Source organism: Astatotilapia calliptera, chromosome 8 (genome assembly GCF_900246225.1).
Source record: "Astatotilapia calliptera chromosome 8, fAstCal1.2, whole genome shotgun sequence".
Classification (NCBI taxonomy): Eukaryota; Metazoa; Chordata; class Actinopteri; order Cichliformes; family Cichlidae; genus Astatotilapia; species Astatotilapia calliptera.
The window spans coordinates 4,252,376-4,280,053 of NC_039309.1; the positions used below are offsets into that span (position 1 = coordinate 4,252,376).

Below are 27,678 nucleotides of genomic sequence, written 5' to 3' on the forward strand. Positions count from 1 at the left end.
TTTCAGCTTTTACACACTAATAAATTTTCCCCCTCTTTTTCACAGCTGTTGCATTTTGCTCGTATAAATAAAAAGGAAAAAGTTTCTCTTATGTTTTATATTTCATAAATGCAGTAAAACACATCGTTACTGTAAAGAAAATGTAAAACACCAAATAACATAAATATTTGAATTCCGCTGGAAACAGATGAATGAGTCCCGTCTGATCTGGGAGTGATTTTTTTGCACTCCTTCACCACCACGGTGACTTCATAGCATTTATTTTCAAATACACATATACAGCAACAAGAATCATCATAAACCAGTTATTGAGAAAATGCACAATAACGAGAACAATCACATTTCCACAACTGTACAGCGTCAGAAGTAACCCCGAAGAGAGGAAAACAAAAACGAAAGAAGGTGACGAGTTTTGTTACTGTGGAAACCTCTCGGAGATCGGCTCCCGTCCCTGGGTGCTCGCGTCCGTCCTGCACGCAGAGACGAGCGTGGAACTGGAACTAAAGAGGGTTTAGCATGCAGATAATGTTGCAAGCTTTTCGTGTGCTTGCTCGTTTAGGAAACCTTACAGCAAAGTCGGTGACCTTTTGACCCTTAATTGCACATTTTTTTATACAAAAAAAAAAAGAATTGGTACATCCGTCCAGTTCCAGAGCAAATATAAACAGGATATACAGAGAGATCGCTTTGTGAAAGGGGGGCAACAAGCAGACGGCTGTCTCTTACATGAGCTGCATGCAAGAAGCTGTTTCACTCATTTTAATGCGAGTAATGAATCAGCGGGGGGGCCACATCGGGACGTCTCTGAGCACATGAACTGGGTTTGTTTGCAGGGGAACGTCTTAACCTGGCTCCAGCTGGAGAACACAACAAAAACGTGACCACATATGCACCGCGTGGACAAAAGTAAGTGGACGCACCTGTCTGGCTCAACCATTTAAAAGGGATCATATTTTAATCTGATACTCGGGCACTTTTGCTGCTTAAAGGAAGGTCTATCTATCCTTTAACTTTGACGGGTTTTTTCCCAGTGCCAAAAACTGCAGTTCCTCTGATGGCCACTTGAGGCTGCCTCCATGTTCAAACAACAACCTCACAGTGGAAATAAGTGTTGGTTGTTAGGGCCAAATGATGCACCTGTGGCTAAAGCACCATGAAGGCAGTGAAATAATCACCTCCTCTAAATATTCCTGTTCTGGCCTTTGGTCAGAATTTACTGAGAATTTAGACACATTTTCTAAAAGTTAATTAAACACTGAGTCATAGTTAAATGTAACGGCTCATCAAATGAATCCGAGAAAGTACCAAAACCCAAATGGCAAGTAATATCCGGCCCAAGTGTGAGGTTTCTTTTTGTTATCTGGGACCACTGTGTGCTGTGGCGTTCAGGTCTCCTCTGGCCCACCAAACACTTCCTGTGACGCTCATCAAGCCTCACTCGTGACTTTTGGACTACTGCTAAAAATCTGCAGCAGATAAGCTCTCATGCGTCCACAAACTTTTGCCACGAAGTGCACTTTTACTACTTTGCAGGGAGCGAGAAACACGGCCATCTGATCAGTCCTGTGTTTCAGGTGCATGTGTGTTGGATACAGACTGCCTAAGGAGGTCTTCACCGTCCGCCTGCCGTGCAACACTCACAATCTTCTCCGTGCAAACGATCCATTAACAGTAAAACAGCCGTTTTCAGTGTTTGTGTCACCGCTGTGAAAACTTTAGTCTACCTACCTGTAAGTGCATAAATACTGTTCTCAGCCTCCTCCTCGCAGTTTAGCTATGAAAATGTCACTTTAAGGTTAATTTTCCCTCCTCAAGCTGTAGCGCATTTACACAAAGCAGTAAAAAAAAAGAACACTGACAGTAGCAGGCACGATACAAATGTTTCTTCATATCAAATACATGTCATATATCCACAGAGTACGATTATAAAACTGTGCCCAACACAAAGTCTCTACTCTAGCTCTTCACTTCGTCTTTTTTCTGTATTTTTTAAATCCAGGTAACGCTCCCCTGCCCCTCCCTCACCTACGACGCAGGGAGAGCGTCAGAAATGAGACCGCGGAGAGGCAGCAGCCCCTCGCTTCGTCACCGAGCTCAGATAATTGATCATTCTGAGCCGAACGACTCACACAGAGAACAGGAAACAGCGGGGAACAAAAACCAGCTTAAATAAGTCAAATAAAACCGAAGAAGAAATGTTGACATTTTGTTTTTTAAATTTTTCCTTATTTAGCTTTAGTGTTCTTACAACACGTGACCGGGCCCTTTAACTTCCATATTTAAGGTGAAATATTCCCCCAGCGTGCTGCTCACGTCTGCAGTGGAAGTTTGAACCCGTGAAAGTGCCACCAGGCTGTAACGAGGTCTCAGCAGCTGCGGGTCGCAGCAGACAGCACAGCTTTACCGTATCGTCGCCACAACAACGAGCCAGCTACTTTATAAGAAACTACAAAATCCTGATGCTTCAGTGTATTTATCGGTTAACAAATGTTTCAATGGCCGTTAGAACAAGATCACCCTCACTCGGCCATGTTTCTCCTATTAAGCAGGGAAGAGTTAAACAGCACAGCTGCCGTTGGTAAAGGCCTCTCTCAACCCTCCGTTAAGTGTAATTTCTCTCTTTCTTCTCGATCTCGCGGCTCTGAACGAACATCTGAGCTCGGCGCGTCCCGTAAAAAGTCGCGTGAAGGCGACGCGATCAGTCGCTGTTGTCTCTGCGGTCTCACTTCTGCCCCCTCCCACCCCGCAGTCTCCTGCAGTAGCTCGAGGTGCAGCACATGTCAGGACTACACAAAGCAAAGACAGCAGTGAGGTCTGAAAGCTTTTTCTTTTCTGCCTTGACGAGAAATATTTGCTACTTTTTCCTTCTAACTGTTCCTCCGCCCACTTCACCGGACCCTGTATCTGATCCCTCTGCTTTAGCGCAAACGGACCCCCACCCCCGTCCCACAAACAGTCTGCATTAACCTCCATCTTCAAGGTTCTGTTTTTTTTATCAAAAAATAAATAAATAAAAAAAAGAATCAGGGGACACCCGTCAAAGGTGACGCTGATAAGATACACTTCTAAAAGGGTTCACAGTCAATGTGACGGGAAACCGAGTCTTAGACGATTTAGCGGGATATGTACGGAGATCCTCAGAGGGAGGATTTCGCTCTGCTGGGGTGCTTTAACTCTTAAAGGGACACTTACAAAAGGTTCAAATTAAGTGTAGAGATCAAAGACCACAGAGAGATATTCAATACATGTTGGCCTACTGGTTAATCTGTTTTCTTTTTTAAGACCTCTAATAGCAACGCCTCGACGAGATTCAAAGGTTAGTGGAGGATAAACAGTGACGGGCAGCTAAAAAAATCAAATAAAAGTCCTGTGAAAGTAACGAGGAAGGCATCACAACTCCTCTACGTGGTCGTGCGGTCGAGGCGGGGAGTGCGGCGAGCGCGTTCACAAGCCTTGTTTGGCCAGGGAGGCGGACACCTGGTCAGCCAGCGTGGAGAGCTGTGGAGAGTCGGTCATGTTGATGCTGCCAGAGGAGGACACGGTGCTGAGCTGGTGAGGGGAGTCTTCCAAGGAGACGATCTCGGCGCCGTGGTCAGTGCGGGCCTTGGCTGTCTCGCGGAAGTTCAGTTTGTGGCTCTCAATCTGTGGCGAGATCGGAGGTGAAGGTCAGACATCAGATCAGCCATGGCCTGGATTTTTCTGATTTTTAAGGACTAATGATAGTCCTGCACTACGTAATCTTTTAATTTCCTGCGTTATGATTCGCCCTCAGCTGTTTACTCAAAAGTGTGTGCACATGAGGTACTGTTTGCATGCATGCAACAGAAATAAAGACGTTTACAGCTTCCATGTGCATAACATTTCTTTAAATGTTAAAGGAAACCGGTCAGCAACCAGCGAGCCACCTCCGGTTGATGGTTGCAGAGCGGTTGCAGGAGGTTTCTGGCTGTGTGAATGACCTCTTGGCCTGACTGATATGTTAGGTTAGCTTCACAGCACAGGCCTCAGATCCTGAAAACTCATAATCAGCACTATCCACGTCATGTCTCATGTCTGAGAGTCTGAGATGAAGCAGCTTGTAGGTACTTACAAGAGTCCTCAATCTTTATGAGAGGGTTCGTCAGGATGGGTGTGATGGGTGCTGAAGGGACAGTCGGAGGTGACTGAGGGGGGGTGACAGCGGGGGAGAGGACCGAGGGGCTGTCTGAGGTGCTCCCCTCTCCGTCTTTCCCCTTCTCCCTCTACAGAGGAGCCCCAGCAAGGAAATAAAAAGGCATGCAACAAAAATACACGTGATGGTTTCAACAGAAATGAAAAATAAATAAAATAAAGCAAAACAATTGATGAGAAAATGCAGCACAGCGTCTCAGGGCCGCTGAAGGTAAAAAAAAAAAATACAAATAAAAAAATGTGAGGAGCTTGGGGGAGGAGTCAAATTCAGAGAATATAATCAGAATTTTAAAGTTTGAAGAATTTAAAATTATTTTACAAGGAAAAGACAAAATTTCTGAGATTAAAAAAGACATTTTAAAGGAGAAAATTGGTAAAATTAGAAAAACTGAAATTTATTAGAAAAATCTGATGAATATATGAGAAAATTGTGATAAAATTACAAGAAAGAAACAAACAAATTTATTATTATTAAATTATTCACTGTTTTTCTCATACATTGCCAGTTTTTTCACATAAATTTTGCTAACTTTATCTCTTTAAATTGCCTTTTTTCCCCTGTAAACTTTTAGTTCCAGTGACCCCGAAACGCTGTCACAACAGTGAAATTTGACAAGAACGACAGTGAAAACTTTAAAATGAAGGGAAAATCAGCAGGATGAAGTAAATGGAAGCTTGAACAAAGGAGGGAAAAAGCAGAAAAACCAAGAAAAAAAAAGCTCTAAAAGCTGCTGTGTGTGTGACACCCTCACGAACGTCAGCGTGGCTGTTAGAGATCAGCTGAAATGTTCTCGCTGGTTTTAGTTTTGCTATTTCTGTGTTGCTGAGTGTGTTTCACCCACAGAGACGCAGAAGAGCTGAAAGCTGGTTTTCCGAAGAAGAGAGCCGAGCACTGAAACATGCTTGAGGCCAAATGGTGCCAAACTTTAGTTAATTTAAATTGAATTTTAATTATATGTGTATATTGTCTATGTACTTTCAGTTCTAGAATTTTTATTTATTTATTTTTTCATTAGTAAATATGATGCTTTTGAAGTTTTTAGCTGCAAATTTTGTCTCGTTTTTTTTTTTTATCTTACTCTTAAACTGCATTAGCAGTAAACAAATAAATACAAAAAATCTGATGTTTAACTTTTAAGAGGAATAAGAGGAAAAGCTTGTAGAAATTTGAATGTAGTGAAGATCAAAATGTTTGTTTTCCGATTTTTTTCTTGGCACGGATTGGTCTCCATACAGAACTGTGACGAAGCGCCACGGTGCCCTGAGCGTTTTGCTTTTAGCCTGCAGAGAGCGCGTCGGTGGATTTTTACTTCACCTTCTTCTGCCCGCCTCCAGGAATGTGGCTGATGTTGCCCAGAGAGCCCACTTTGGACTGAACTTTAAACTCCAGCTTCTCGTTTTTGATCTCAATGTTTCCACCACCTAAAAAAAAAATTATAATCTGAGTGCAGCACCATTATTACAGAAGTGGAAGAACTTGTACTGGTACTTAGTGTAAGAACCAGCATCAGTACATTTCCTGCTTTTAAAATCAAACAATCAGAGCTACACAAGTTTAACCAGTTTTTGTTAATATTAAGAAAACCATCATTAAAAAATGTTTTACTGAAATAATCACAGCTGCCTGAGACCTTCAAGCAGGGACCAGCTGACTGTTCCCACCCATCCGAAAATAAAAAAGGCAGACTGAGTGTTTGCCGTTCGGCTCTCCAAGCCGCTTTGCAACCCACCTCCACCCCAGCTTCTTAGGTTAATGCTTTTCATGGTATTCAGAGCAGAGGCATGGACATAAATTACTACGTGTGGTATTGCATTTACACTGAAGGTGGAGGAGACTTCTGCTACTAATTATATTGTCGTTATGTACTCTGTTCACAAAAGCTCGTCACCTAAAATTAAGCAGAAAGTTGGAATAATGTTTTACCCGGCTTGTGACGAATGTTGTCCTTCGAGCCACACTTAGATGTAACGTTGCTCAGATCGATCTTTTTGTGCACGATTTGAATCTGAGAGGAAAAAAACAGCACAAACAGAGTTTGAATGCAGACCAGCAGAGTCAGCAGCTCTGAAGTCGCCCTGCATGCAGCCACAGAGGAACTGATCCTATAAAACCGGCCTGTTAGTGAAACTGTTCCTGAAAGCAGGTTTAACGGTCTCTGAGTCGTACTTTAAAGTCGCGTTGGAGCTGTCTCTAAACGTGGGAGCTTTTAGTGAATCAACACCTTTGTTTTTAGATAAGAGCGACTCAGTCAGTCAATGAAATCAGATGATGATTTATGGGGGATTGTGTGGAGTCTTTAAATTTAAGGTTTCACTTGTTGCACGATGACCAATCATTTTTTAAATATGTATTAATAATAAATCTGTGATTTCCATCTTTCTCCTTACATTTACGACAGACTTGACTATAAAAACCTGCTTTCTGGAACCGGGTTATGGAAGGAAACACAGATTAACAGCACCGACTAACACACTGGATTAACACTTAAAGTTTTAATCTGAGCGGTGCGACCTTACCCCAGTGCAGAAAAACAAGTGACCATCTTCTGCACTAACTGATAAAAGCCAGATTTCAGCAGCCATGCATCACCATGCATGGATAGATGATGTCACTCTTGGCTGTTTGTCTGCAAACACAGAGCGCTCAGTCTCTCTGCGAGCTGAAGTCACCTCAGCGTGGATGACAACAGGCACTGTTTGGTGGAGAAGCCGAGGACAGCGGGGCTCTTTGTTACCCGATCGGGACACTTTGAGGGGACAATTAGTTCACTTCACATCAAGGTTTTAGGAAATAAAAATGTCCACAAACAGGATTCATGCGTGTGGCTTCAGGGACAGATTTGAGGGCAAAGACTCAACAGAGTTATCGGGCTTACGTGAGACGCAGAGCATTGCATAACACGGTAGATCCACTAAACTAAGAAGACTCTGATTTAGAAACTACAGAACATCTAAACCAGTGAAAGAAAAGCACTGGGAGGGCGGTTTAGTGCTGTTCTAGTATGAAATGCTCAGATCTGTTCACGAGTTCAGTAAAACTGTTAATGGGAGAAGTTGACAGGTCAGCGTTTGGGAGGTCAGAAGGGCTGGACACAGACGGGAGGATCTGTGCTCCTTTCTGAGGATGCGGTCAGTGGAAGCACACCTCTACTCACATTGCCACCACCAGGTACATGTTTTATATTATCTTTGGAGCCACACCGGGACTGCACACTGCTCAAGTCCAACTTCTTATCGAGAATTTGCACCTGGAAAGTTGATACATGGGGGTGAAAAAACACAGTTATGGCGGCGAAAGCAAAGAGCTGCGAATGAAGACGATTACTGGAGAGGAAGATTAGATGTTGGAGGGACGAGTTTGAGGCTCGGGGGAGTGAGAGCTGACCGAAACACTCGTGAGGAGATGTCCCCACATCGCCGCACTGGTGCTTTGAAGCCATTACAATCAGGTGAAGCATTTCAGAGGTTTTCAAACTGTACAGGGGCAACCATCAAGTTAGACCTCTGAGGGCCAAGTCATCATCGGAGATGACTCCAACTCTAACCTGCAGTAAAACTGGTTTTAATTTTATTTTCACTTAACTGTTTTCCACATTTTTGACAATCGGGGAAAAAATGAAACAATCAGAAAAAAGTTGAAGGTAATCCTGTGATGACTTTGACCGTACAGGGTTGAGACTTTTCATTAGAGATCGATAAATACACAGAGAGATGACAGCACCAGTTATAAATGCAAGAATATGACATTAAACACTCATCAGATACTTTTTTAGATAAATCTTCTTCAACTGCTCCTCACTGCAGGTATCCGTCATGGTTTGATGCTGAGTGGCAGGCTCGGTTAGAACCAAACGACTCTCAGACGGAAAACCGGACTCAAAGCAGCAGCTTTATTTTCTGGGAAAAATAATCCATAAAATAAATGGAAAACAAACTCAAACTTGAAGATAGAAACTGGAAACTAAGACATCAACATTGGGAGGCTAGAAAACCAGGAGCACGGAGGAAACACACAGCAAAGAGAGGACAACACAGGGCTTAAATACACAAGGGAGTAACAAGGGAATGGGAAACAGGAGGGAAACACAGCTGGGACTAATCCGACATAACGAGACAGGGAGGAAGTAAAACCAATCACATGACAGCAACCTGATGCATTGAGGCATGTAGACATGGTGAAAGACCCGCTAAAGGCCATCAGACTGGGGGGAATAAAGGTGATTTAAGGGACTTTGAACATGGTGTGGTTGTTGGTGCTAGCGGAGTATTTGAGAATCTGTTCATCTTTTCCCCACACATCCATCTGTGGGTTCACAGAGAACTCTAAATGCACAACACGTCGAACCTTGAGGCAGATGCACAGTAATTAGACAAGAGAAGACCGAAGTCTCTGCTGCGACATTCAGATGGTGGGGTCAGAATGTGGCATAAACCCCACGAAAGCACGGATCCATCCTGCCTCTCATGAACGGTTGAGGATGGACGAGGTGGTGTAACGCTGTGGAGGATGTTGCTCACCATCTCTGGCATCATAATCACAGGTACTTTGGAAAAGATCGAGATTATTTACCACGACAGCTCTTTTTACAGAATTTGTAAAAATGGATTCAACATTTCCTCTTTTTATTGAGAGGATGTGCTTGAATTTGAACTTGAACTGATAAAGTTGTAGATTTAGTCACGTCAGACTCTGAAAACCTCTGAAATCCTTCAGTCTGGATGGAGAAGTGCACAGGTGAGGGGGAGACTGTTAACCCTTTGAGTCACAGAGCAGCGAGGCTGCAGGGGGAGCCTGGCGTATTTGGGTCCATGTGACATTTTCAGTGCATAATCAGTTGATTCTGATGAGGTCAGGTGTGAGGTACCTGCTGATTTTCATAGAATGGCGCTACTGTAATGACAGGAAGTTGCTTTTTTTTTTAAAACAAGCTGAACTGCACTTGTAAATGATGCAACAGGCTTTGTGAATAATCCCTTTGCTTGTGCCTTTGTGGAATTAGTGGGACTTCTTTTAAAGCTACAGTCTCTCTCACCTTGCCTCCACCAGGCGTGTGCTTTAGGTTGTCTTTAGAACCGCAGCGAGATTGGACGTTACTTAAGTCCAGCTTCTTCTCGAGGATTTTGACCTGCAACAAGACAGAAAACAAGTAAATTCTTCAGGAAATAAAAGGAGAACAGCTGGGGGGAGAGAATCAGCCCGAAAGGAGGAAGTGAGATGGTGAAAGAGATCTCGGCGTTAAAGCTGCCATCTGTAACTCTGCATAATTGTCACGTTTCGAGGAAGTCGTCAGTTTTCTGACGACTTTAGTGGAGCAGATTGCAAAAATAGCAATGTTTTAATGCAGCTGCAGAGTTTCAAACAGATGTTTTAGCAAGGATATTAAAGTTAATTAAAACTTAATTAAGTGTAAAAAAAAATCTCTTTAGAAACAGAAACATGAATAAAAAACAAAAAGCAACTAAGGAAATACGCTGCACTCACAAAATTACTTAAATGAAAAAGAAATACTAAAAATTGTATTAATTTTTTTTTTTTAAATTGCTCAAATTTGTCAACATAACCAACTCGAGGAGGCTGTGTTAATGTTAACTGGGACAGACAGAGCTATTTGTTAAATATCAGAACTATATAACAGTGTTTTTTTTTCTGTGTTAAAAGCAAATCAATAATCAGTTTAATGTTAAAGATGCCAGCTTTAGCTCAGTACATCACCAGTTTTCAGTGAAAGAATTAAAATCATATAAAAACTTCAGTCTTATGTGCATAGACTGCATATAAATGATGGACGTAGCTTCTGGGTCTGAACAGTGAGCTGAATTAAACCTGCATTCTTTCTGTGTCCAGCAGAGGGCGACTCCTGTAGTAGCCAAAAGCAGTTTTTGTTAGGTACACCTGTCCTTCTGCTCATAATGCAATAACTAATTAGCCAATCACGTGGTAGCAACTCAATTCTTACGACTGAATGGACTCAACAGCTATTTTTCGTTTTTTGTTTTTTTTATTTATTTGTTTTCTTAGATTTGAGCTTATTTTGCCATAAAGCATCGTCAGTCTGCTAATACAGTCTGATTGGTCTGTTAGGTCTGTCTTACAGGCGTAGAGACTAGTTGGCAACCACCCGGCAACCACCTGGTTGTTACAGAAAACTGTGTATTCACCAACTGGTTCCTGGCTGATGCAAAAAAGGTTCTGCACCCACAACCTCCTTGTTATTGCTTTAGTTGCTAGCAGACCGCCGTAGTCACCCACAGTTTGCACAGTAGAAGCCGACTTGTCTGTTTGTGGAGCCGTCGCTAAACTTGAAAAATTGCATCACAAACCGTTTCAAAATAAAAGTTGTGCCTTTTGAAACACGCTGGTTGCAGCAGCAGGACAACTTTTACTCTGAAGGTAAAACATTTCTGGTTGGTGCAGACAAGTTGCCGTCTTTCGTGCTAACTATGGGTGACAATCTGTTAATGGCCGAAGCAATAAAAAGGTGGTTTCCAGTGCAGCACCATATACCTCTGGGACTGTCAACCAAGTCCAGTAGCGGTTACTGGAAGAGAAAGCTCGTGATTATACTGGTGGCTACGTCTAGGGCTGTCCTTCCCTGTGATCTGGAAGACGCTGCTGCGTTGCATACCTCAGTTTCTCAGCCAAAACTAAGGCGTCAAAGACCAAAACAAACAGCTGGAAGCTGTTAAACGGGACTCAGCCTACCAGGGTGAGTGATGCCACAGTGGCTACATCCATCTTTTATATGCAGTCCATGCCAATTACGGATTATTGAGCAGATTGTGTTTCCACATCCAGTCCACCTTCTGATCGGATCATTAGAGGAGAGCACTTTGCTTTTACCAGGAGTTAGTTTCTGATGGTCATAACTGCAGAGATACTCAAGAGTCTGGAGTTGAGTTCATCCCCCAGTTACTCACATTGCCGCCACCGGGTACATGTTTGATATTGTCTTTGGAGCCACACTTAGACAGCACATTACTAAAGTCCAACTTCTGATCAAGGATTTGTACCTGGAAAAGTGAAAATGTCAGCTTTTAGATTTAGAGTTTAGACGATGGCTTGATTTGATTAAAGAAGTGGGAAGAAACTCGTGCGGGAGTGTGACCGCATGCGGGGTTGGTGAGAGTCGATAATTCAAAGTGTGCATTGGTCTTCACTTCTTCTCATTTCTTTACTTGTCCAACACTGGCAGGAACCAAAGACTGATTTTTCAGCTCTTCTATCATCTACCAGAATAAAAACTTTCTAGTTTGAACTCTGAATGGAGCTGAATTATTTATTTTGGTCCATAAATATCACAACACGTGATACTTTTGAGTTTCATCAGTAAAACATCGGACACGTGACTGCACCCTGAATAAAATTAGACCAACGACCTGCATGGCTTTAGCTAAAATAAACCTCTAGCGTCTCACACACACACACACACACACACCGACATCACACTGCAGACTACACTCGACACACTGAGCTGCAGACTGGAGTTTTACTTCCACAAACATTTCTTAGAGACACGGCTGCCCCGGGAAGATTAGAGCTAAATAATATTGAAATAAAAAAATAACAATAATAATAAAATATCTTTTTTTTAAAAAAGTTACATTGTGTCCTTATCAAAACTAACTTGATTAAAATAATCTTTAGTGTATTTGTCTGTTGAGACCTGAGGTGTGCAGATTATTGTGAGTCAGCTGCCTGACTTGTGTTTGTATAGTAACACCTGAACTTCTGAAATCTCACCCTGACAAATCGTCATCATCTAGTCTTCTTCTTTCGGTTCCTCTTTTTAGGGTCACCACACATCCCAGCATCCTCTTTTCCCACTTACCTTCACTACATCCTCCTTACATCTTCACTGTTACACCTGTCTCCCTCACCTGTCTGTGCTCTTCTCTTCAAGTTAAACTAACTAGTTAATCTGTGTGCTCTTCATTCTCTTCATAGCTGCTGGCCCCTGAAATAATGCCCTATATGTAATAATAAAAGTAACAATGGAGCAAGTAAAAAACTAAATGAGCAAATCCACTCTGGAAACAGACATGACAGGGAAATGGTAGGTGGAAGGAACAACAAAGGGTTCAGGGCCTTCTGTGTTGGTATTAAAACTCAAGCATGTAAAATGACCGAGTGGGGTCATCAGATTTTACACAAAACTGATTTGCAGTTTTTAAGAGGTGCTTCTCAGACCTGAAACCTGGACAAAACCTGAACTTCCTGCCTGGTCTCATCACGTTATTGTGCAGAAATATCAGCTGATTCTGAGGAACTTTGTCTCAGATTTGATCGTTTTTATAACTGGAACGACTCTCGAGGCTCTCGGTCTGTTAGCCACGGTTCACTGCAAAACATCACGTTTAATCACAATGCAGCGATTAAAAGAGGAAGAAATGATGTTAAAAACAGCTTTGAGGCTATCCATGATACACCAATAGGCCAAAATGAAACGCTGCAGAAACAGAGGGACACATTTGTGGCAGGAAAAGGTTTTATGATTAAAAACCCACAATGGCACATAGAAATATACGCCTGGATCATAGACGACTCCACTCGGTCACGTGAATGTTAAAACTCTGATCTGCAAACTCAGTGGGCAGTGTTCTGTGAGGGGGTGTATTCAGAGTATTTCCTGGGTTACCTTTCCCCCTCCGGGCTGATGCTTGATGTTTTCTGTGGAGCCGATCTTGGACCTCACGTTCTTCAGGTCTGGCAGCGGCGCCGCGGCAGCCAGAGGAGCCGGTGGACGGCTCTTCAGCGAGCCCGGGGATTTGGGGGTGGAGCGAACCACAGCCACCTTCTTCACTTTGTTGGCATCGGCCCCTGACTTTGCAGAATTTGATTGGCTACCGGGGGATTTGGGAGTGCCGGGGCTGCTCTGTCCACTCCTGGCATCTAGAGGATCCAGAGAAATTATAAGTTAGGAGGAGTGTGATGAGTCATGCATGTAGAAGAAATCATTAAAAAATAATAAAAAATAAAGCATACTAGGAGCTCTACTGGCTAAAAGCTGACCGAGTTTGATCCAGAAACAGCAGATCAGACCGTGTTATTGTGGCCATGCAAGGCTGGAAGCGATTTCTAATCATTTCCTTTATTTGATTTGATTTTTTTACCTTTTTCATTTTTTGGAGTGAGGGATTTGTTGGCACGAGCTAGATCACAGAAAATATAACACATCATTACCGCGTACTCCAAAAATACTTAAGCCTATATTAAAAATAATAATAGATTGGATTTATATAGCGCTTTTCAAGGCACCCAAAGCGCTTTACAATGCCACTATTCATTCACTCTCACATTCATACACTGGTGGAGGCAGCTACGGTTGTAGCCACAGCTGCCCTGGGGCAGACTGACAGAAGCGAGGCTGCCATATCGCGCCATCGGCCCCTCTGGCCAACACCAGTAGGCGGTATGGAAAAGTGTCTTGCCCAAGGACACAACGACAAGGACAGAGAGCACGGGAATCGAACCGGCGACCTTCCAGTTACAGATACGCTTCCCAACCCCCTGAGCCACGATCGAGCTTTAAGAGCAGATTAAATAATTATTTTACCCGTTAGGTGCCATTTTTTCTTTGAAGAGTTTCTCTGCACAGCTGTTTAGCCACCGACACAATTTCTGTTTTTCATTCACTTTGTTGCTTTTGGATTTTGGGGGGAGATTATTTCATGCCTGTTTCTGTGATTTAGTAAAGAATAATGACATTTCTACTGGTACATAAATCACATTTATGCAAAGAGTCCACTGATTCTTGGTTAGATGTGGGCAGTTTCCTAACCACAGATCCAGTCACACAGAGACTGGTCAGCGACCTCTACCAGCTGGTTTGCATGTGGTTGCTGGAGGTTGCAGGGAGTTGTGAGGTACTTACAACCTGCTTGTACCTTCTTTTTTTTTTTTTTTTTCTCCGCCTGTCCCATTTGGTTCTTTAGCCATCAGAATTGTTGTCTGAAGACCAACAAGGATACCCAATGGATTTACTTTGCCAAATGGATCATCGTGGCATTGCCGTATTGGTCCATTTGGTCGATCTTTGTTTTTATTATTTATTATATTTTATTTTCAGATGTTACAGACGGGACAGACATGAGTGAGAGATAGGAAAGGGAGAAAGAAAGAGGAAGGAAAGGAAAAACAGAAGGGGAGAGGGACAGTGAGAAAGGGGGGGAGAAAAAAAATTGCTTGTACCTTCTGAGATGGTGAGGCACAAGCACTACAGCACGGCCTGCGTTGCAGACAGCTCGGTGTCTATCAGGGACTACAAGTGACTGCAGCAACCTGCAAGCAACCAAAGCAACTACCACTAGGAACCTCTAACAACCACTCCCAGCCGGCGAACACATATTTTCCAGATGGATGGATCTCGATCAATCAGGATTTGGCCCAGAAGCTGATATCCAGCAGAGAATTACAGAAGGTGTGAATAAGAAGGGTCAACACTGTGAATATTGACTCTCTGCATAAAGAAATTACCGAAATATTTAACTGAAAAGGGCAATCACAGTCTGCAAACTAAAAGTAAATTTACAGCAAAACCCATTTGCTGTAAAAATGAGCGTGTTTCAGGTTTAAATGATATGGCTAATACAGTCCGCTTTAGGCTTCCATACTAAAATCAGTAAAATAAAAGTTGAGTTTAGCACAAAGTCCTCGGCTCGTACCTGGTTGAGCTGCAGTTCTGGCAGAAGTTTTGGCCCCTGGAGTCTGAGACTTTGCACCGCTCTGAAAGTCACCACAACACTATTTTAGTTTCCAGCAAAGAGACGTCTTGGAGATGGTTGAATGCAGTAACATTGCACACTAATCAGTGGGGAATTGATGAGTTGTTTCTTCATATAATGTTTGGTGATAATAGAGGGAGGAATCAGGTTCCAGTCCATGTTTTTCTTTGACCGTTTCAAACAAGATTCAGTCAGCGAGTGTGAAGAAAACTGAGCGAGTCAGTCGGCTCACGTCTGAGCTCTAAGCTGCATTCAGACCTGTACTTACTCCAGGCTGCCTGGGCCCTGTGCTGCTGACTTTAATGGGGATCGAGCTGTGGCCATTTCGGGAGGATGCAGGTGATTTGGCGCCCTTGGCGGTTATGGACGGTCTTTGAGGGGAAGAGGTCGGTGTGGTGGCAGTTTGAGTCTTTTTCATGAAGAGGAAGAAATGAATGAAAAACAAAAGGTCCAATGACAATGACCACAAAACAAAAGAATGATTAAAAATAACTGAAAGATGATAAAAATAAAGGATTTTTTTATGACATGAATAAAATGTTCTGGTTTATTATAACTTGGATCTTGTTTTTACACAAACAAATGTAGTGCCAAGAGAGGGGATAGTCCTAATATGGTCATCTCAGGCACAGAAGCCCCACCTCCCTGCTGTTTAGATAGGGCGTCCAATCCAATTTATTCTTATTATTATACTTGGAAGTTCAAGGGGGTGTGCTATTGGGCAAATCAGGCAGGTGCATGAACCAGCTTTTATAGAGTCGTTGGTTCAAGTCGAGAGGCATCATCCTGGGAAATGAGGCCAGTGCCTAAAAACTGCAATTCCTCCTGTGGCCACTTGAGACTTGCTCCAAATGTGAGTGAATCTCCGTAGACTTGCATGTTAAAATGTCCAACACAGGCAGGTGTAGCTGCTAGCTGCTTATTATGAATCACCTCCACTAATTGGAGTCCAGCAGGTTTTTGATATTGGTGCTTTTGCAGCATTTTGATGGGATTATATAATATATAAATATTATAGTTTGCAGTGTTTGTGCTCCAGTTTGAGCTAAACTGCAGTATTTTCTTAGTCTGATAATAAAACAGTAATTACTGAGAGCTCAACACTGTCGCTGGAAGGAGTTCAGTTAAATGTTGAATATATGTGATAGACATGGGTAATAATACGTCGTGTTTGTTAACTAAAGAAAATAAAACCAAAGGTTTTAATAAACCAGAATATTTCACAACAACTAAAAGGCATAAAGAAATGAGCGACTGAACCTAAAAAATGCCGTTGGTGACGTACCTTATCTCCGTTATCCATCACTCCTTGAGCTATAGAAAAGAAATAGAAGCAAACTTTAGCTTTTGGCACCTTTTTTTAAAAGCTTAATATCTATATTATTTTTTCATATCCACCCAAGTGCAATAAGTTAAGACTTTTGCTTCCATGAGCGTGCGAGAATGCATTCTCATGGAAAGTGAAATGAGTGATGTTGGGTATGCAGCATGCAAGAAAACACATAAAACAAAAAGGTGGCTTTTTTTAGGGCTGCATAACCAGCAAAGTGAGCAGAGATGGAGAGATGAAAGAAAAAAGCTAAAGTGGGGGGAGGGAGGACGACAAGCTTCTCCTCGGGTCAAAGTTAACGTCCATAGAAACACTTCGGAGGGAGAGTGCTGCATAACACAGAGCAGAAGCTGCGTTGGAAATCAAAGGAGTGGAAGGAGTGAACTGAAGAGGACTGGTTCTGAACTGGTGAACATGACAGCACACAGACCTTTGAAAACAGCGACCGGCACCAAAGACTTTCTGGCTCGGGTGCTTTGGGGGGGCGTTTTCTGGAGCTCGGCGGTGCCGGTGGTCTGAGCCACACCGCTCCTCATCTCTGAGTCATTAGAAATGTCAGGCTTTGAATAGCTGGCTGTATGTAACGATGAGTCACCGCTGTTTTCAGCTGCCATGTCAGATGGCAATTTGTTAAAAAGGCGCTGCTTCTTGGAAAGGTCTTCACAATGAGAATCGGAGCTAGACTGGAGCGCACTTTGCGTATGAGGAGCCCGGGGTGTTTCTGACGTGATATTTTTGCTTCCGGAGTCACCGAGGGGCTTCGGAGCTGCTCCTTCAGCAGTCAGTCCATCGTTTGTTTCTTCAGAAATGAGCTCCTCACCCTGAGGAACACACAAGTTTCTGTCCCCAATGGATGTCAAGTCCTCCAAAGCCGTGCTGCGGACTAAAGACATTCCAGAGAGGTTGCTCATTTCACTGAGGCACTCGGAGGCGTCGAGACTGATGGCCCTCTGAGGATCTGCAGCTCCTGCCCACTCAGGGCTCCCCCTGCTGGCCTGCATGTCCCGTTTAATCTCTGCCCCGCAGCTGAGGTCTTCAGAGACCCACGAAGACTCACTTAGCCTCTTCCCACACTCTCCCACTGCTTTGCTTCCTGGGTCCAGAGAGCAGGAAGCTCCCATGAAGTCAACGCCCTTCCCAGCGTCTCCGTGCAGATCGGACTCTGCAAATCCAAACTCACCACGGACTCCAGAACCAGGCCTCGCTAATTTGTTTGGAAAGCAGATTAATGGTGACATTCACAGCAGCACTTGTTATCCATCTCCCCAATGAAACAAAAAAAAAAAAAGAAAGTGGAGAAGTGATGAAGGAAAATAAAAGACCGTTTGATTACCCAGAACAAACACCAGACACTCAGAGAGCTGTGAGCGGTGATGATGCAACACAACAAACCCAGAAGTGATTAAAGGTGGAAAAGTGTGAGTTCACATGAAAACAAAATAAAAAATAATGCATCACAGTTGGGTGTCAGACGGAGAGATGATGCATTCCAGTGAACACAACACACAGACCAGTGATTTATGCTGTTACAGAATACGTGATTAAAATGTGATGTAAAGCCTTTCTGAGCCGACTCTAGCAGTGCAAAAATAACGTATCCCACCCCACAACGGACCTCTAAGTACACACACGAGTCTGGAGTGTTTCACAAGAATGAATTTGGACATTAATATCGTACAGTTATGCAAAAACGAATAATTAAATGATCACACAAAGAAGCAAATTTCCACATTCTGACATTAAATGATAAAAACCTTAAACAGTTATGTAGTTAAATACATGTATTATTAATCAATAAATTTATTTTTCCTTAAACATATAGAATTATCCATTAACTTATTTGATTTGTATTTAATTGTTATTTTAAGTAGTAGTATGAGCCACTGGATTCAGGGATGCCAGGTCATGATGCAGAGCGGACCACAGAGTCTTTATTATCAGGGACCGTTGTTAAAGCAGGTTTAGCCCAGTGCAGAGCTGTTTCTATTCAGTTTCATTTACAGGATCATGTTTAAGTTGAAGATTTGTCATTTTTCTTTTTCCAGTTTGATTTTTCTTTAGTTGGCTGCACTGCATCCAACACACTGAGCCACGGTTGTGAAGAAAGGAATAAATATTTATTTCTGCCTCCACCAGTCGGTCAACCTTCACAGTGACCTTGAGCCCGAGGACAGTTTGAGGGAAGACGCACTAGGCGATCACTGTGTGCAAGTTTCGTGATGAATACTCTGAGCCTAGAAGAAACATTTGCAAATTTGGACACCTTGCCGTGGCACGAGGTCATCAGTTCTTCAGCTGAATTAGCCAAAAACGTCATAAATTCCTTCGACTTTGATACAATACGGAGGCTATCCATGTACACCGACGTGTCAGGACTACGTTTACAGTATCTGGTCAAACGGTCAATATCAGAAAAACTATTCATTATAACACATTTTCCCTTTAAACTGAAAATAATGTTCAATTCCAGGAATCTCGAATTGAAAACTGCAGATGCTCAAATCTAAAAAAAAAACAAAATAGAAAATATAAAAAAATGTAAAGACTGAATAATAATTATAAAAAAGTGCTTTATTGTTTCTTATTGTTACCGTAATGGGTGAGGGTTAGTGCCGTTTTAAAACTATAGAAATACTCTAAAAATAAAATAATGAAAAAATAATAACTTGTGCTAAATTATTATATTTACATATTGCGCAAGTTTGTTGTTTTGAACTTTTAAATGATGCTTGGTGTAATGTTTAGATGGAGGCGGATGATCTGCCGACCCTTACAGGAATCAGCCGAGAGGAGAAGGTGGTGTTTTTAACCTTTAATCCATAAACGCATCATTAAAGGAAACTGATGCAGAAATTTTAAAGATGTGCGTGTTTTACCATTTAAATAAACTGAAGTGACTGATTACATCTGAATTCAGGTGGAACACTCCAGACTCTTTAATATAGTAGCAGGAAAATCAGAAACTGTGGTCAGAGGTTTACATATGCAGACATGGATGCTGTGGTGATTTCAGCCTTATAATTATTTCCTTGAACTGTTTTTTTTCCAGAGGTGGAATGATTGTACAACATACATGTTTAAGGACTTGGGTAACACGAGTTTGAATATATTAAAAATATGAAATTGTAGACACAGGCTCAGATATATACATACATCCACTTAAATCTTTGAATTAATGGTGTTGAAGGTTCTAACTTGACAAAGCAGAGGTCTATTAACTTCTCATTAGTGACTGTGATTGATTAGAGCTGGTAGTTCTTCTTTGCAGCATTTGGAAGTTAGAAAGGTTCTTGGAGCCATTTCTAAAAAAACTGCAGTTTTAAGATCAGCAGTTTGAACAACTGCATGAAAGTAAAAGTTATTCTGTCACTGCTTTGCTGAGGAAGACCCAAACTGTCATCGTCAGATGAGAGTAAACTGGTTAGGATGTTCAGGAACAACCACCAAGGCTCAAGCCTAGCATGAAACTGCCTGAACACCAGCATGGCTGATCACAGTGAAGCAAGGTTTACATCTTCAGGGATTGAGAAGATGCCAAAACAAGAAAGCCCTCCAAAAATCCAAAATCCAATGCTCCAACACCAACACCTTCAAGCTTGACTGAAATTTGAGACTTCCCCTTTACGGACAAGCCAAATGCCTTCTGGAGAAAAGCCTGATTGTTTGGTCACCATGATGTTTGGAGCACAGGTGAGTGATGTGGGTCAGGTCTGTCATGGTGGTGGTGCCATCAAACAAAGTGGATGGAATAATGAAGAAGAAGGACTATTCAATTCAATTGTATTTATATAGCACCAAATCACAAACAAGGCTGTCTCAAGGTGATTTATACTGTAAGGTAAAAACCCTACAATAAAGACTATACATGTATAAACTAATGGCCTCCCCAAAGCACCGACCTCTACGCTTTGATTTGAAAATTTGTGGATTACGATTAAAAGTCGAGTATGTGCCAGGAAACCAACCACTTTAAATTAATTCCACTGATTCTGCCATGAACAGCGGGCAAATGTCCAGACAGAATTATGCCAACAGGCTTGTTGATGGATACAAAAAACATCCGGCCGAGTTGCAACTTGCTAAGGGACATTTAAACTGATATTAGTGGGAGTGAACCTATCATTTTGACCATGTGTGGCTTAGAGAAAATCAAAAAAACTTTATTTGTTTTTGTTTTTTAAAGTCAACAAAGATGTATGTTGCACAATCATTGAACCCTGGAGAAAAAACAGTTTGAAGAAATCATTAAAAGCCCAAAATTACCACAATATTCATGCGTGTCTGTAAACTTCTGACAACAACTGTAGAGAATAGAGGATCCATTTAATTTAACACTATATGGAACATACTAAAACACAACAGAGTGATCAGCTGCTTCCTCTCTGAGGTTGCTTTCATTGCACCTAGGCTCATTCATATCTATCTCCTGCAGTAAATAAATACTGCCTACGTGCAATCAATAAAACATACAACAGCCTACCTGTTGAAGACGCTCCTGCTGCTGATGGAACATAATGAGACAGATGGAAAAGATAGAGAGCTCAGTCAGTAATGGCTCTCTGTCACTCGTGTGTGATTAATACACCCACCCGGTGCAAACGAATCAATAAAAGCTTGCATACAGCATGTCTTCAGTCAAAGCAGAAAGCCCACAGCAAATACAGGTTAGATAAAGACATCATTCAAAATCATAAAGATGGATAAGCAGGCTTTTATTTTCTTGCCTCGTGCAGCAGTACCACACTGAACGCTGCTCTGTGTGGTACTTGAGCTGTTTTAAACATTACCCTGGCTTTCCCCGCAACCGTGCATCTGTTTAACAGATCACAGGACTCTTAAATCTGCCTGTGGTCTGGACGTTCCTTTCATTCTGAAATAGCCAGGATGTAACCATCTTTTTGTTTAAAAAAAGGGGGACATGTTTGCCTCTCGAGCCTTCTTACGATCATGTTGCAGTTCTGGAAGGGGCCGCATATATAACCGTCTGAAAGTAAGCATTGGAAGAAAAAAGCAAAGCCAAAACAGAAACCCAGAAACTCTGTTTTCCAGTGAAGATACTGAAAGAAACGCACAAACATACAGAGCAGCAGCAGGAAGCTTTGGTCACTTTGAAAAATACACTTATCAACTTTCTTCTGTGAGAGTTATCTAAGAATAAGAAGTCATAAAGGTTCCTCTGGCATCAGTGACGACTCACCATCAGCTTTTATGTCATTTTACAGCGTGCAAGGTTGAGCAGGGCGACTTTTAACCAAAATCATTACCCTTCTCTAAACCTCACCAAGTAGTTTTTGTGCCTAAAACTAACCAACTAACCAAACAATGTGTGAAAGCGAAAGAAAATGGATATGAACAACAAAATCCACAGAAAAAAGTGAAGCTTGCAACAATCTTAACAACATTGGAGGAATTTCTGAGAATAACCAGAGTGTTTAATGGTCTGGGAAGAACGTGCTGAAACACTAACACTGTTCTCACGTCTGTACATGCAAAATAAAGACAATATTAGCTACAGTCAACCAGCTTAGCATATAATGAGCTATGTTATAATGGGTAACAGAGACAACTAGCTGACATGATAGTTATAGGTGCAAAATCATATAATTTTAACTTTGCTTTACTGCCGTGTCTCTTAATGCATATCTGTGGAGACAGAAGGTCAGTCCACTAATAAATTCATTAGAACTCCCCGAATTTTCAATTTGGTATCTATTTCCGATGGAATTTTCCTTTTTCTTCCTCTTCCCAAAATGGGATACCAACTTTGGTCTCCTGCATGCACTCAACCTCAAATTTTGTGAGCATTTCAAATGTGAATGAAGTCGACCTCTTCTGTAGTCTCAACCGGCAGATGGCCCCACCCCTCCCTGAGCCTGGTTCAGCCGGAGGTTTCTTCCTGTTAAAAGGGAGTTTTTCCTTCCCACTGTCACCAAAGTGCTTGTCATAGGGGGTCTCTGTATGTATTATTTTTAGGGTCTACCTTACAATATAAAGCACCTTGAGGCAACTGTTGTTGTGATTTGGTGCTATATAAATAAAACTGAATTGAATTGTAGTTCACATGAGAAAACCTTCTTTTAATAAATAACTGAGTGTTACAGGACTTGTCAGGGGGCCTCCTGCTTCCACTACATACATAACCCACGTAAACAAGTGGAGTCTCATGCTAAGCTAAGCTAAACTAACAGCTGTAGCTGCACATCTCATCGAGTAAGTGTATTTCTCAAAATGTCCTGCTATTCTTTTAACGATGCTGGGGAAACAAAAGGAAGCACGAGCAGCAGAAAAGAGGCAGCAGCTCAGCGTCTGGAGGCGTACCGAGTTGCCCCTCGTCTTTGCTCACGGTGCTCTCTGTATCTTCAGCTCCTGCTTTCTCTGCAGGCGCCTCTGCTGTTGGATAAATGGATCTCAGTCAAACATCAACAGGAATTGTTAAAGTCTAATCTGACACTTCATCAGGTTCACACAGCTCAGGCTAATGTTGTGTTTACTACCACACGTCAGCAGCTTCAGAAGCTGTTAAAGAGATCAAGGAGGTTTTTCAGCCCGATGACTTCCCACCTCGCTTCGCTTTGAAAAAGCTGTCAGTCTCAGTATTTATGATCAAAGCCTGCTCGACCCGGGCTGGAGTGACGCTACTGTGGCCACATCGTACAGGCACAGAGGGGCATTGTTTTCCATGTTAGTCACTGATCTGTTCATGTTCGCTGGCTCTTATTGCACTCTGTGTGGTAACAACACAACTCGCTGTAGAATCAGGCAAATCAAAAGGTTTTAGCAAGAAAACTCAAACTTGAATCATAAAAGTTTAGAGTTAGGGAGCAAAAGAAAACCAGCAAACCAAGACGAGCGTTTCTCTCAATAGAGCTCTAAATGAAGAAGATAAATCAAGTGATGATTTGCACACAAACTGAACCATGCTAAATAAGAGCTAAAACACGGGTTAAGCTGCAGCTCAGGCTTCATGTCAGAAGTGCAGGCGGGCGTACCGGGCTGCGCCTCGTCATCACAGTGGCTGCTGTCTGGCTGAGAGAGCTCAGACACAGAATTCACCCCATTCTCACTGAGTGCTGCTTCATCCTCTGCAAATCAAAGGTAAACTGGAGGTCAAAGCCGAGGTAATCGTGACAGAAACTTGGAAAAAACCAACCACACACGCTGCTTAGAGGTCAACTGTGAAGCAGAATTCAAAATGGTTAAAAGGCATCAGTGGCAGTCTGACATTTAAACCCAGAACCATGAAAAGTCTTCAGTCGGCTCTGTTTAAGGAGGTAACACATTTATTCACAGTCTACTCACCTTAAAACAATAAATACTGAACTACAGCAGAGCTACTGCCTCGATTTTCCAAAAAGGAAGACTATTTCTGGAACGATGCATTCAGACAGCATCGCCAGCCTCAGCTTGACTGAGGGCTACATGGCAGATTTGGATTATGTTAAGGTCCGGTTTAGAAAACTAGACATATATTTCCTGGATTATACTGTTGTGTGTTCATCAGGTCATCCTCACATACAATCTGCTTCATGTAAAGACTTCAGCAAATCACCAAAAATCCAGACAGCCTAGACGTTTACCCCATTTTGTTAGTCACAAGTATCAGCAGTGTTGGGAGAGTAGATAAAAACAATAGCCTAAAATGTTTGTGTTTTATTAATGAATTATTTATAATAAATAAAAGTCTGGCAGTCAGTTTAGGTCGTATTTGGTGCCCTTGTTTTGCTGTACACCACTTACAGGATATCAGACTATCTTAAATTAATTAGATAATTTAATTAGATAATTATGTTTTTCAGATTTTGACACTAACAAATTTTAACGGGAAGGTTGTTTCATGTCTGCAGCATCCAGACACAGTGGGGATGTGTCACCAAGGCAACCAAAAAACGCCTGGAGGCGTACCACGTCTTTGATGACACCGCCAAAATGTTAAAATCTGTCCCGTTATGGACTCGGACGGTGTAATTCTGTAATTCTGTAATAAATCAACATTATGGGATTAATTATGAAACTCTGTTTATAATCTCTTAATTATCTAATTTTAGAATTGTTATTACAATAATATTTATGAGGCATTAGATCAGGAAAGTCTCTAACTCTCTTAATTATGACATTTTAAACCCATAACTATGAGATTACAGTTGAAAACAAAATTAAAACACTAAATTATCTCTTGTTTGTATCGCACTTCCTTGCAGATCAATAGATACAGTTTTGAAAGCTCCAATTTTGTATGCATCACTCCAAAGAACTAAGCAAAGCACCTCTAAAGCATCAGATGGCTAAAAGCTCTAAATATCCTAAACGAACTAATCTCACTTTACAAATACGTCACTTTCCACACACCACATCTGCTGCTTAAAGGGATACTCACTTTGTGTTTCACTGCTGATACATGTGTTGTTTACCCCTGCAGATGGACCTGACTCTGTGCGCTGCTTCCTGTTAGCACATAAGATGATGGGAAATGGAAACGGGGAGAACGAATGCACTAGTGAGGGCTGTAAACTGGGGAAAGCTAGGCTACGTACTAATTAGCCATGTGGTTGATTTGGGTAGATTAGAAAAAAAGGGGAGAACACATTGCTGAGAGGTCTGACACTGATTATTCGCTCTGTGACGAATAAATCTGTCCAAACACAGTGAAGCAAACACGATGCATCTTTAGCCATTTATCTGCTCTTCGTTTACGTTTCAGGCATCAAATGGAGCTTTCTGAAAATGCTTTCTGTGCTGCGTTAAAGGCCCGATTGTTTATGGACTGAATTGCGAGCGAACAGTGGAGCTGGATGGAGACGGGGCTCTTTCTCAGGGGTCTGACCCAGATGCCCGGATTACAGAGCACAGTGCAGCTGCAGTCGAGCATGTCTTCTATCCATTATGTAAGAGATTAAAACAAAGCTCTGTAGAAACTCAGGAGCTCGGCCTCCACCCAGACGACAGTGAAATTTGGTTTAACTCTACTTTTAAATTCTTCTCTTTGACATTCTTTGATGTCTATTCTAGGATTAAAGCTTTAATTAGAAACCCTTTACCTGTGAGCCCCACACACAGCTAATACATGCATTTCATACGTTGTTAAAACACATTAAATTGTAGTTTAATGTAATAATTAATATAAAGCATTTAAATCCTCTAATGAAGACAAACTGGATTTTACAATTTGGCAACTGTGTTTAATTAAGATGTCATAATCTGTTTACATAACAGCCTCTTTCCATCAGTGCTACAAAGGAAAACGACAAATCATTTACTCCAGGCTTTTATATGCTTATAAATGCTAAATAGGTAAGAAACTTAATAATAAAAGTGTTTATTGCACAAAAGAGCAAAGCTGTTTATTCTTTAGCACAAAGTTTCATTTATATTTAAATATTAAAACATTTTACATAACTTCCACTCAAACATGCTGTAATTTCAGAGACATTTTTACAGTTCGCTATAATTAGCAGCTAGCTCAGTCTATGTGATGTGATCATAGAGTTTGATTACAGCCTGCTAACGGCTCTCCTCCTATTTATCCACATGTAACATTTAGCCTCAGTGTTAGCAGTGACGCAGTGATCAATCAGTCAGTTTTATTACCGGGTGGGATCATGGTGGCTACGTCCATCGTTGATCCCTTTTCAGGAAGCTGTTATTAACACAAGGAAGATAATACCTCAGAGGTTTTATTGTTGTGGGCACCTCACAAACCTTTAGAGCTTAACTGCAGATGAAGAGCGGTTGACAACAAGTACGAATTTAGCATTTTTCACATTTCATAATCAGACGGATTTTTGTTGCTGGTGTACAAAATGAGTTTGTACTTCTGTAGGTCAGTTTTCATCAGACTAATAATATATAAGTCTTCGGGTATATTCAGAGACAACACGTTCTCACTCCAAAAGCGTAACATTTTACGCTAGGTGACAAATCGTCAACATATTACGTTTTCGGCTACCCACCACGTTCCTAAATATGAGAACCGTATGGACTCAATCTACACATGTTCGCTCTTTTTCTTCAAATCGCTTAGAAACACGCTATTTAACATCATTAAAGTTCTGGTTAAGGTCAGGAAAAAGGTTAGGTTTAGGGCTGGAATACAGGGCTGGAACGTCTATTACTGTGGGAGCGTCATTGCACTGGATTTCGGCCATAACCTGCCGCGTACCATAAGAACGCCGAAGGTCAAAACGTCGTGACAAAACGTCGGCATGTTACGCCTCGGGAGTGAGAACGGGCTGTCAGAGAACGTGTGGTACACACCAGCACTGGACACTCGACTGTGAGCCTCAGTGTAGGTGGACAACGGAGGGAAAATATGGAATGATATTAAAATGATTCATATTACACTGATTTTTACTTAAAGTTCAACTTAGCTAAGTTTTTACAGTTAATTATTTGTGGTAATAAAAGTAAGTGATAAAAAGGAGGTGATAGATCATCGATAGGCCTCTCCTGTTCCTACAGTCTGAGCTGAACATATAAAGCCCTCACACGAGCTGATCCCGGATATTAAACCAAAACCAACGCGATGGCTCACTTGCAGTTTTTCCTCATACTACAAAAACCACATTTATACAAAAAAGTTGCCGTTGTCTCAATTTTTTCCTTAAAAATAATATTTTCCAAGAGTTTCCAGAGGTGTTGTATCACGTTGGATCCCCCTGATTGCATAAACCCACTCTATGCTTTTATACTGATGAAGAGTGGGGTCATGTAATTTCCTGTCTTCCCTCTACTAGAGGGGCGGCTAGCTACGATCAATGAGAAGCGTGGAATTGACAGATTCTTTGGACGTGCACCATCAGATAATCTTTTGTATCCTTGGAAACTGAACATGCGTAGGTCTAACAGCACAAAAATAGCATCATCTCTACTCGTGCTGTGAGAAATAATGGTTTGCAGACAGAAGAAAAGAAAGCTGCTCATTGTTTAATCCAAATCATCTGCCAACCAAAGTGCAGCAACATCTCACAGCTCTCTGTCATCAGACTGATTTCAGACCCACCAGTGGAGCTCAGAGGATTCACAAGTTGAGCTGAAGCTGGAAAAAGATCTCATTAAAGACACTTTCTTGTCATTTTTAGTGAGTTTGCATTTGTGTGTTGGGTCCTATTTTGCTTCCAGACTGTATTTCTAATGTCTGACCTTTCATTTTGACTCCGTTCTCCTGGTGGTGCTGATCCTTGATGGTCATGTTGGCTAAGGAGCTGCTCATGGTGTCTCCAGAACTGTAGCTGTTCGCGTTGTTCACGTACTCCATTGCCAGTCGCGGGTCGGGCTGCAGGAAGAAAAAAGCAAATTAATGAAGTACTGAAGGTCCAGGGTGTGTCACGTTACACATGTCAGCTGAAAGTAGCTGACAAGCAAGAAAATGGCTGTAATGATGGCGCACTTAACAGACACTTTGTCTTCCGGCCTGCAGAACAAGCCCGTCACCACAGAATGTAAACAGACACTGTGCCTGT

At 41.9% G+C, this 27,678-nt stretch overlaps 1 protein-coding gene across 24 annotated transcripts; it reads right to left on the reverse strand.

Moving 5' to 3' along the window:
* Positions 1-82: 82 nt before the first annotated feature.
* Positions 83-27,678, reverse strand: LOC113028029 (microtubule-associated protein tau-like). Of its 24 annotated transcripts, XM_026177967.1 has the most exons (16): positions 27,606-27,678; positions 27,359-27,491; positions 24,597-24,752; positions 22,541-22,612; positions 20,703-20,723; positions 16,178-16,206; positions 15,161-15,301; positions 14,833-14,893; positions 13,282-13,320; positions 12,807-13,060; positions 9,204-9,296; positions 7,326-7,418; positions 6,095-6,176; positions 5,486-5,592; positions 4,091-4,241; positions 3,579-3,642 (listed from the first exon to the last, which is right to left on the reverse strand). In XM_026177967.1, the coding sequence occupies exons 2-16, from the start codon at positions 27,471-27,473 to the stop codon at positions 3,638-3,640; spliced, it is 1,419 nt and encodes a 472-aa protein (XP_026033752.1). In that variant the 5' UTR covers positions 27,474-27,491; positions 27,606-27,678; the 3' UTR covers positions 3,579-3,637. The 24 variants fall into 24 exon arrangements, with proteins under 24 accessions (XP_026033755.1, XP_026033753.1, XP_026033750.1 ...); XM_026177970.1 differs by lacking the exons at positions 4,091-4,241; positions 24,597-24,752 and adding an exon at positions 23,212-23,304 and having other exon boundaries at positions 83-3,642; positions 22,541-22,609; XM_026177968.1 differs by lacking the exons at positions 4,091-4,241; positions 24,597-24,752 and adding an exon at positions 23,212-23,304 and having other exon boundaries at positions 83-3,642.